Raw genomic sequence first — 11,822 nt, forward strand, 5'->3', positions numbered from 1 at the left:
CCTGCCTGTGGCCATCAAACTTTACAACTCCTCCCTTGGAGGGTCAGACACCCTGAGCCAATAGGCTGGTCCTGGACTTATTTCCTGGCATAATTTACATATTACTATTTAATTATTTATGGTTTTATTACTAATTATTTATGGTGCAACCATAACAAAAACCAATTTCCCTCAGGATCAATAAAGTATGACTATGACTACCCATAAATCTAAGCCCCAACTCCATAAATTCTGTACTTTGTCCATAGCATCTTGAGCATCCTTCTCCTCCTCCATCTATTAAAAAAAATCCTCCTGTTGCACTCCCTAAATTATATGGAGATATTATTTCATCTCAAAACTAATTAATGTTGTTAAATGAATCTGTCATTTCAGATTTACTTTAACCATCTGATCACGCGAAATAGAATCAATTTACTGATCTGAAAACATACGTCGATCATGAGATGAACAAGCAATTATCCTCCAATTTACTTAAGAAATGCTTTAATGATCCAGTCACTACACTACAGCAAGTGCACTTTGTTGTTTTATAGGGTTAGAGCACAGGGCTCCTTAAAGCAGTTTAGGGAAAGACTAGTAAAATATACGCAATAGTATTTTTCATCATATAATACTCATCTTGTAAAACAACGCACAATGAAATGTATTTTGAGCAATGCTGTGGAATATCCACCAGAATCAAGAAATGTACTAATTCTCATTCTTAATGAACATCAGATAATTTGTCACCTTCCTCATTGGCTTTGGAGCTTGAGTTGATTTGTACTTAACTTGTGTTGTAAATGCACTGTATTAATAGGTAATTTATTTGTGGTAATATTACTTTATGCATTGTGAGTTATAAATACTGTGTCGTGTACCTTGGTCCAGAGGAACTTTGTTCATTTGGCAGTATATACGTATATGATTGAATGACTAACTTGAACAAGGAAATTTGGCATATAAAATTTCTACAGGGAAAGTAGGTATGATGCAGCCAGAGCCTTCTGACTTGCATGTGTTGATTTTAATTATACAACCATCTGAATGAACACATCAGAAAACTAATTTTTAGACAGAGATTTCCACAACTGACAATTGTATTTTATTCAGTTTTAAAAACCACTGACTGCTACTTCATCTCATTATATTACTCTCTAGTCGGCTTGAACTAAATCCTTGTGTGTACAAAGACTACCTACCTATCATCATCATCTGGGTGATTGTTGGCATTGGAAGTGCCTTGAAGTGTTGGTAGCCCTTCTGTAACTCCTTCATCTACTGAACCTGTTTAGAGCAAAAAGTAAATGACACTGAACATTTAATAGGACAATAACTTACAAGTGATCCGCTGTACTTGAATTTTGCAATGAAAGCAAATATTGCTTAAAAATCAACACACTGTAATTGGAATTTCACACTGTGCCAATTTGATAATAATTCACTAAAGCAGATTAATAAACTACAACAAATCTACACACTTCATGCTTAACCAATGCAAAAAAGAAAACAAATATTCGTAAGTGTTTTGCACAGGCATTAATGACAATATTAAATAATGTTGTGAAATCCACCACAATCAGCAGATGTGAAGAAACACTGCTTCTCAACCAGAAAAGACAAACTGGATTGATGAAAATGACCGTGAGATCCAGAAATTAATAGTCCTAAACACAAAACATTCTTGGACTGACTTCTGAAATTTGAGATTCACCAAAGATCTTGCCATCTGAAACACAAGTTGAAAGTAGCGTCACAGATAAATAGGGTCGTAAAGAAAGCTTGTGGCACATTGGCCTTCCTAAATCAATGTATTGAGTACAGGAGAAGAGATGTTATGTTGAAGTGCTATAAGACATTGGTGAGGCATAACTTAGAATATTGTCTGCAGTTTTGGTCACCTACCTACAGGAAAGATGTAAACAAGGTTGGAAGAGTGCAGAGGAAAAGTTATAAGGAAAGATTGAATACGTCAGGGCAGTATTCTTTAGAATGTAGAAGATGTAGGAGTTTTGATAGAGGTATACAAAATTATGAGTGGTATAGACAGGCAAATTCAAGCAAGTTTTTTCCACTGAGGTTAGGTGGGGTGGGACTACAACCAGAGGTCATAGCTTACGGGTGAAAGGTGAAAAGTTTAAGGGGAACACAAGGGGAAACTTCTTCACTCAGAGGGTTGTGAGTGTGGAATGAGCTGCCAGCACCAGTGGTCCATGCGAGCTCAATTTCAATGCTTAAGAGAAGTTTGGATAGGTACATGGATAGTTGGGAGATGGAAGGCTATGGTCCAGGTGTAGGTCGTTGGGAATAGGCAGTTTAAATAGTTTTTGGCATGGAGTAGATGGGTAAGGGCCTGTTTCTGTGCTGTACTTCTCTATGATCCTATCTGGCAGGTGGGACAAGCATGAGAGGTCCAGCAAGAAGTTGATAACCACACGCGATTCATCCGGGCTATCAAGACTATCCATCATTCAAACAGCAAAGACCCACCCCATTCAGAGCTGAGAGTAGAGGAAAGTTCATCAAGGTGAAAAGCAGTTAGTGGCAACTGGAAGGAACATTTCAAAGATCTCCAGAGTTTTGAATCTACTGCAGATACTGGGACCCATCACAGAACACAGCATGGGCTGCAATCTTTGCATTACACTATACCAATGTCATCATGGATGCAAAACGCTATTGAACAAGTAAACAAAAAGCCTCCAGAGCAGACAGAATCCCTGCTGAAGTGTTAAAACATGTCAGATAAGTATCTCTTGCTCAAATGTATGTCCTTATCTGAGAAGAGGAAAAGATACTTGACAATCTCAGTAGATTCAAGAAAGGAGAAAAGTCTGATTGTAGTAATTCCTGAAAGTTTTTCTTGAAATGCTCCTCGTGGAAAGTCAATGCAAAGATCCTACTCCCAGCAGCCACAATGCCCCTCCCAGAGATGTAACATAAATGAATGGAATTTGTAGGTATAACACAGATTTTCACAACACTGAAAAATCCAAGAAAAAAAATGCAGAGGACAGAATCAACCTTTGTACATGGCTTTGCCTTCAGAAGAGCCTCCAACTATTGTCAGGAGACAGTGGTTATGCAGAATTCTCAACTTTAACTGTCCTTGGAAACGTGCTTTTGCTACACAAGCTGCAATCCTAGCCAACAGGTCCACCACATACCCCATCCCAGTGGAAATGAGGTGAAGCAGGCTGTGCCATCAAACTTAATCTTTGTTCTTGCCCCAATTTCACAATTTGTCTCCAATGTGTTTCCTGCCATTGACCTACAGGAAAAAGAGAATTCATTCAACTTTTAACATCTCCACTCCAGCTTCAGTTGTTGATCGACAGTAAGCAGATAAGACAAGCAGATGTACAGATTTGAGTGCTGAGATTTAGAAATTCTTTAACTGAAGCAAACTGGATCTCAAGGAAACAAAAGATCTCCTAACTTGTCCATATTGGACAACTCTACTTCTTTTCCCAATCATCCACTCCAACCACAGTTAAACCCCACAATGAGATCCTTAGAAACTTGGATTAGTTTCAGTATCTCAAGTCAACCTCTCTGGCAGACATCAGTGACATAACTGACAAAAGTCATCAGCTCCAGGGTGCCAGCACAATCTTCAACAAACTGAAGAGCTTAAATCTAACATAAGCTACTAATCAACAGTGACCTTCACTTCTTGCCTGCTCCAGATACAAACGACAGTGGATACCACAAAGCACTAATGCTGTTTCAGCAAACTTTTCCAATTCAGTGACATAGATTTGTCTATGAATCCAATGCCCTGGCTCAGAATCTAGTGTGATTCAGCCTCTGATTACATGGCCCCATATCTGACACCAACTTCCCAAAAACTAACACTTAACCTTGAGCTCACAGTAAGCAACTTCCAGGAAGAACAAAGAACATATTCAAAAGATGTGCTGAAAATCTCCCTATAAAAAAAGTAACAACTCATGGGAATTCTTGGTCCTCAAGTGAATAAAGTGGAAGAATACAGTGGCATGCAGAAGTTTGGACACCCCTGGTCAAAATTTCTGTTACTGTGAATAGCGAAGCGAGTAAAAGATGAACCATTTTCCAAAAGGCATGAAGTTAAAGATGACACATTTCTTTAATATTTTAAGCAAGAAAACTTTTTTTATTTCCATCTTTTACAGTTTCAAAATAAGAAAAAAGGAAAAGGGCCCGAAGCAAAAGCTTGGGCACCCTGCATGGCAGTACTTTGTAACACTCCCTTTGGCAAGTATCACAGCTTGTAAATGCTTTCTGTCGCCAGCTAAGAGTCTTTCAATTCTTGTTTGGGGGATTTTTGCCCATTCTTCCTTGCAAAAGGCTTCTAGTTCTGTGAGATTCTTGGGCCACCTTGCATGCACTGCTCTTTTGAGGTCTATCCACAGATTTTCGATGATGTTCAGATCGGGGGACAGTGAGGGCCATGGCAAAACCTTCAGCTTGTGCCTCTTGAGGTAGTCCATTGTGGATTTTGAGGTGTGTTTAGGTTCATTATCCTGTTGTAGAAGCCATCCTCTTTTCATCTTCGGCTTTTTTTTTACAGACGGTGTGATGTTTGCTTCCAGAATTTGCTGGTATTTAATTGAATTCATTCTTACCTCTACCAGAAAATGTTCCCCATGCTACTGACTGCAACACAAGCCCAAAGCATGATCGATCTACCCTCATACTTAACAGTTGGAGAGGGGTTCTTTTCATGAAATTCTGCACCCTTTTTTCTCCAAACATACCTTTGCTCATTGCGGCCAAAAAGTTCTATTCAAAAGGTTCAAAGAAACATCTAAACAAGCCTGATGCATTTTGGAAACAAGTCCTGTGGACTGATGAAGTTAAAATAGAACATTTTGGCTGCAATGAGCAAAGGTATGTTCGGAGAAAAAAGGGTGCAGAATTTCATGAAAAGAACACCTCTCCAACTGTTAAGCACGGAAGTGGATCAATCATGCTTTGGGCTTGTGTTGCAGCCAGTGGCACGGGGAACATTTACTGGTAGAGGGAAGAATGAATTCAATTAAATACCAGCAAATTCTGGAAGCAAACATCACATCGTCTGTAAAACAGCCGAAGATGAAAAGAGTATGGCTTCTATAACAGGATAATGATTCTAAACCCAACTCAAAATCCACAATGGACTACCTCAAAAGACGCAAGCTGAAGGTTTTACCATGGCCCTCACAGTCCCCTGACCTAAACATCATTGAGAATCTGTGGATAGACCTCAAAAGAGCAGTGCATGCAAGATAGCCCAAGAATCTCACTGAACTAGAAGCCTTTTGCAAGGAAGAATGGTCAAAAATCCCCCAAACAAGAATTGAAAGACTCTTAGCTGGCTACAGAAAGCGTTCACAAGCTGTGATACTTGCCAAAGGGGTGTTACTAAGTACTGCCTTGCAGGGTGCCCAAACTGTTGCTTTGGGCCCTTTTCCTTTTTTGATATTTTGAAACTGTAAAATATGGAAATAAAAAAGTTTTCTTGCTTAAAATATTAAAGAAATGTGTCATCTTTAACTTCATGCCTTTTGGAAATCAGTTAATCTTTTATTCGCCTAGCTATTCACAGTAACAGAAATTTTGACCGGGGTGCCCAAACTTTTGCATGTCACTGTATCTTGGAAAGACCTGAGCTTTCCAACCTCTAAGATGGTAAAACATGTAGAGGCATTGTGCAAACAAGGAATGCTGAACGTTCCAAACAAGATATCCACATTTTTTTTTAAATGAAGTACTACCTGCCCATTTCTCATGAGTCTTCGGTCACCTGACTAGGTGGTGGAATTAGGTCATCCATGACCTCAAGAAACTGCCCAACGTGTATAACATCTATTCTCTAGAAAAGGATATAGGGAGGATGGAAAAGATCGTATACGAAATCATAATAAATTACAAAGATGGCATGAAAATACTTCATAAAAACAATTATTTAACTGATAGATTTAGTTTTTTATAAAACAAATACATGATTTAAAGAAATAATGCTTCAAAACATCACAGAGGAATTACTTCATCTCAACCTGTAGAGAATGAGTTACACTTAACCAAAGAACACTTGCCTTGCACAGTTTGGTTAACGTTAATTATAGCTTCCTTCGAAAACGTAAAATTTAAAAAAATGTCCGAAAGTATAAGGAGAGCAATCTGTTCAACACTGCTGTCTACAAAATGTTTACACAGGAAGTACCACCACTATACATTGAGGAACTTGGTGTCAATGAATCCATTACCAGCTCAACATTCAGTTATAACATTTTGACAGTGACTTTCCAAATGTCATGTGAATAAAATAATGAAGAAATACTTGAGCTTACAGATTTTTAAAAAAATTACAATAATTCTTAAGAATGTTTAGGTGAGAATTTAAATTAGGGCAACTCTACTGCTACCCTGGCAGTCAGTGCTCAACACGTGGGCAGGCTAGCCAGACTAACTGTGGATTGATAACCACCTGCAGCATGACCCAGTTTTGCAGTGAGTTGACAGCATTTTGATAAAAACAAAGGGCTCACTTGTCACTCCAACTGACTTGAAGGAAGACTATATTAGTTCAGCAGGTATTGCAAATAAACTTCATATACTCTGAGGGGAAAGAAGACAATCAACATGCAAATTACTTTTGTTTCTTCCTAATTAACTACAGCTGGGTATTGTTAATTGACTGCTCTACCCATTGCTGCTTTGTGTACAGCAAATAATCCACAAGTCACCTCAACCAGGGCTATGACACCTGAAGCGTCATGGAGATTTCAGAATGAGTTAATATAAGACTAAAGCATGAATATAATGGATAAGACTGAAGCCTGTTTGAAGTTCAGTAGTACATACCAATAGAAGATGATTGGGGACTAATCAATAAATCCTCCTGAGCCTGTTCACTTCCTGGTACAGTTTGATGGTCACTAAGTGAACTCTGTGATGCACTGACAGGCTGTGATACAAGGTCATGGCCTTCATCATCACTCAACCTTTCAACTTTGATCCTCACATCATCTTCTAGTATAGGGGGTGACGTTGCTTTTGTACTTTCACAGGCGGTGTACTCGGGCACCCGCCCCGTCACCTCAGTGTTTATGGGCTGTTCCACGACCCTCACACTTTCCGTTGACTTTGCTTTTTCGCTGAGAGTCCGACGCTCAGCACCCACAGGGTGTGTCCACTGAAATGACAGTGATGAGTCCACAGGTTGCTGGGTCCTATTGTCTGAGAAAGCCACCGAGGGGTTCACAACTTGAGAACAGTTGGGCTGTGCAGCAGATTCGGTGGGACTCTCTGGAGACATCATAATGAAGTTCTTCCGTTTTCGGCGAGATTCCCTGGGCTTACTTTTCTCAACAGAACTGCATTCTGAAGATACTGGAGAGAGACTGTCATCGTGAGACTGAACGATGCAAGCACTACTGTTCTCTTGAGGAAGTGAAGGAACAGGCCCTGGCGGATTACTGCTTGTATTCCACAGGATACTTGATTTCATGAACTCTGAACAGGTGTTGGCTACATGGAACATCTGCATATAGCTAGCAGCAGCCAAGACATCAATAATGTTCTCTGTATTTATGGCAAGTGTAGCAGTATATGCATACTCCAGCAATGGAGAAAATCCACTGACAGTTACATGATTCAAATCCAAAATGCACTCATCTGCATTCGATTGGTTTACAAGTTTTGCCCTGAAGAATTCACTGCAAGCAGCAAGGACCACTTTGTGGGCCCTGAAGACCTTGTCTTGGACCCGAATTGTCACATCACAGAAATGCCCTTCGTTGCGTAATTTATTTAACTTTCCCAGAAGCTCCTGACTGTGGACTGGAGAGTTGTGTGTGAAAGTTTTTAGACCCATTATTGTTCTTCACTGCGTTCAAAACGTTGAAGCACCTGAAGGAAAGACATTTGCATTTTATTTTGTATTTTCAAGTTCAATACAATCTCTGGCACATTAACTAGTTTGTTAGCCATCAAAAGAAACCCCACATTAAAATGCTAGTGCTGGGAAAATTGGTTGATATAACACTTTTACCAGGCAGCAACTTCACTACTGTGCTGTATATTAATTTTTTTAAATGCCTTGTCGTGACTGTGAATGAAGTCACTAGAGAGAGAGATGCAGGTTTATTTGGGACAAACGAGATGGAGAGAGAGACAGAGAGAGTGAGAGCAAGACACTCCCCATCCCAACATTACAGCACATTTTTATGTTGAAGAACAAAGGTAACAAGACTATTTCTACAGTTACAATGCCCTCATAAGGCTTCTTCTGAGTTACATGTAGCTTTCCAAATTCCACGGTCTTCCCACCAATGCACCCAAAATGAGTGTTCATTACTGTGGTCTCTGAGTCGTATTCATGCGACTGTTGATTGCATTCATGCATATACAGACATATATGTCAGTTAACTGGGTGTTTCCTGCTCTGTAAATACTCTAAAATGCAGCTTTAGGAAGATCATTGAATTTACATTTCAAATTTAATCTACAATCCATATTCAGATCTGAAGGTTGGTTGCTGTTGAAATTAATATTTGCTATATACCTTAACTCCAGAACACACCTAATTCAGTAATTATCCTCATAAGAGCAATTTAATCTAATTTAATTTAATCCCAAACCTGAATACAAAGGATTATTCTATACAGCACCACAAGAACACAATTTAAATTCATTCTGAACAAATTTTAGGTCAAACTTTCAGAGATGAACTATTTATACTCGCTTCACCTTCTAGTAGAAAGATTACACCTTTTTTTTTTACAGTTCCCTTCACCGCCTATTTTAGTAATGCAACAAATCTACATTTAATGCCAGCTGGTATTACCTGTGCTATCTAGTAATCAAATTTTTACATGTGCTCAATTGTATTCCAAATACTGTAATGGTGTGGGAGAAGACAGCACCATGCAAGTGATAACCAAATGCATACCGCCAAAAGATATGAAAGCATTAAAAACAAGATGATTTGCTTGATTCATGTATATTTTACAATCAGTTTGATGGTGAAATCCAGATGTAAGTCAGCCAATTACTATCCTGGTATACATACACAAGAAACTTTTATCATCTGGCTGAATTGCAATTGTTCACAGGTATGTCCAAATCACAAATAGAAAAATTTAACAGATCGGTCACCAGAAATGATGGAGGTGTTCAATGATGATTAACTGAATTAAAAAACCTTCATGCTTTGTTAAATTCACATTATTACACAATTCTTTTGGAACATTACTTTTGGAATACAGGATCAGAAGCTTATTAAATGTGACTTCTTTATGTTTACTTTCAAAAGGCATTGGGAGCACATTCACTTCTGTAGCTCTGAAGCAGTGGCTGCATTGTCATGATTGAACTTGCCAGCTAGTGTCAGGCAATTTACTACGTTAATAAGCATATTTAGTTAAAACTTTTGGTTTTGGTAGTACTGAAGTTCTTACTACTTTATGGTGGTAGATCAACCAAGGTAGCTGCAGCTTTCAAATCAAATCTAAAGTTAACAACTTGAACCTCCACTGAACCATTCATGCACACATTTCACTGTTTCGTGTCTTGTTTGCTTGCTTGGAATTTTAACAGTGCCAATTGATTGGAAGTGGGAACTATTAGTCTGCACCATTCAGATCCTCTAAACCGTACTGTTTCCAGGACTCTTCTACTGGCCCCCTGATCTGCTCTTTTCCATCAATATAGCAAAATAATGCACCTTCACATTCCACAGCAGCAGAAATGTAACAGCAAGGATGACAGCAATTTGACCCAATGAAGTTATGCCACCTTTCTTGAAGGAATCGAGTTAATTCCATTCCTTAACAGATTCCTTGTAACTCTTCAAAGTAACCTCCCTTAGGAACCTATCCAACTCCCCATTGAAAGCATTGATTGTATTTCCACACCCTTGGAAGCAACAAGCTTAAATCGCAACCGCACACTGTGCCACTCTATTCACTTTAGTAACTATCAACTTTATCCAAACAACACACAGGTCAGAATGAGCAAAGATTACTCCCATACTCAGCTCAGAATTCACCAACAGTGCAGAGCAGTGAATCACCAGGAAGTGATCAGCAACAAGCACTCAGGTTTTCAACAAAGACTGAAATACATAAACTCGGGGAAGGGGGCAGCGAGTGTGGAAGAAAGTCTCAAACTTTAATGATGCTGAGCTGTGACCTGGGACACCAGGTTAAACTCCCTACTTGGGTTTATCCAGTTCCCAAAACTGGGATCATTCTGTGCCTATCACACCTCCCCCACACACCACTCTGGGTCATCCTGTAGTCCCCCCCCGCGACTAGTTCAATGCCCTCCACCCTCCCTGTCTGGGATCATCAAGTGCCCACCACTACCCTCTGCCTGGATTCATCCCATGCTTACTAACCACCCCCACCTGGGATCATCCCATGCCCAGTACCATTGCCAAAATATTATCTCATGTCACAAATGATCATTCCATGCCACCCATCACCACACCAGGGATCACTATGCCCACCCTCTCCACCTGGGATTATCACTGTGCCTAACACCACACCCCACCCATCTGAGATCATCCCATTCTCACCCCCCCCACAAGCACAGACCTTATCTAGAATCATCCTGTGAACACTACCACAACCCCCCCCCCCAAAATCAGGAATCATTCCTGCCCATCACTACTACCTTCCATCTGGGATCATCTTGTGGCTACCAACACCCCCCCCCCCCCACACACACATCTGGGATCACTCCATGCCACCATACACCCATCTGGGATCATCACGTACCCTTAACCACACCCCTCTTGTCTGGGATCATCACATGCCCACAACCATACCCTCCCATCTGGGATCATCCCATGCCTATCAGCTGCCCGTCCGTGGATCATCCCTACCCACTACTACTATCTTCTACTTGGGATCATCCCATGCCCACCACTACATCCCCAATCTGGGATCATCCCATGCCCATCAGCTGCCCCTCCCTGGATCATCTCTGCCCACCACTACTACTTCTCGCCTAGGATCATCCTGTGTCCATCACTTGCCCCTCCCCTGGACATCCCGTGCCCAGCACCCCTCTCCGCTCGGTACCATCCAGCCAAGTTGGATCATCTTACGCCCAGGGGAGGGGAAGGAACTGACCCACACTAAAGCCAAATCGGGTCGAGCCCCAAGCTCTGCCCCCAACCCCCGCCCAGGTTGGGCGCGGCCACGCTTCTCTCCTCTAAGGGTCCCAGACGACGGGTGGCCTTTTGTTGACGCCACAAGTGCCCGAGACACGGAGCGACGGCGGTAACAGCATAACCCCCTGGCCGCAGGCCCAGAGCCCAGGCCGCGGCTTGGGCTGTATTGGGAAGGGGGCGGGGGGGGAGATGGTGATGGAAGGCCCAGGCCGAAGTGGCGGGGAAGAGGGTCGAGGCCCCGCGCTCCGGCGGCACGCTGACTCACCGTATGTGAGGGGAAAGGAAAGGGGAGTTGAGTTGAGGTGACGGCAGCTCCCAATCCCGGCGCCACCGCCGCCGCTGCTCCGCGCTGGCGTTTGTTTTGTTCCCGGCCTGCCCCGCGCGCCTGCGGCTGTCACTCAAAACGAGGGGGCGTGGCTGGCAGGTGATCGGGCCGTGATTGACAGTCGTGCCTGGGAGTCCGGAGAATGAGCACGCAGCAACTGCATTCACCTGGCGCCCGCACCTCCCTTCAATGTCTTGTACTGATGCAACGTTGCAATCGGCACACGTTCTGCGCCAAAGCTGTAGCGACATCATGACCAGGGAATTGAAGAACTGAAAGTAACACACACAAAATACTGGAGGGACTCAGCAAATCAGACAGAGTCTATGGAGAGGAATGAACAGTAGATGTTTCGGGCCGAGGCGC

General features: G+C 41.7%; 1 protein-coding gene across 1 annotated transcript in view; it reads right to left on the reverse strand.

Annotated features, from left to right (window-relative positions):
- LOC134340763 (zinc finger and BTB domain-containing protein 44-like) overlaps positions 1 to 11,514 on the reverse strand; it is a 45,611-nt gene extending 34,097 nt beyond the window's left edge. Inside the window, exons 1-3 of the mRNA XM_063038248.1 lie at positions 11,397 to 11,514; positions 6,814 to 7,860; positions 1,185 to 1,269 (exon numbers count right to left, since the gene is read on the reverse strand). Coding sequence (XP_062894318.1) covers positions 1,185 to 1,269; positions 6,814 to 7,825 — 1,097 coding nt within the window. The 5' untranslated portion in view covers positions 7,826 to 7,860; positions 11,397 to 11,514. The remainder of the gene's footprint in view (positions 1 to 1,184; positions 1,270 to 6,813; positions 7,861 to 11,396) is intronic.
- Positions 11,515 to 11,822: the final 308 nt, after the last annotated feature.

The sequence above is a fragment of the Mobula hypostoma genome, chromosome X2 (assembly GCF_963921235.1).
Source record: "Mobula hypostoma chromosome X2, sMobHyp1.1, whole genome shotgun sequence".
NCBI lineage: Eukaryota > Metazoa > Chordata > Chondrichthyes > Myliobatiformes > Myliobatidae > Mobula > Mobula hypostoma.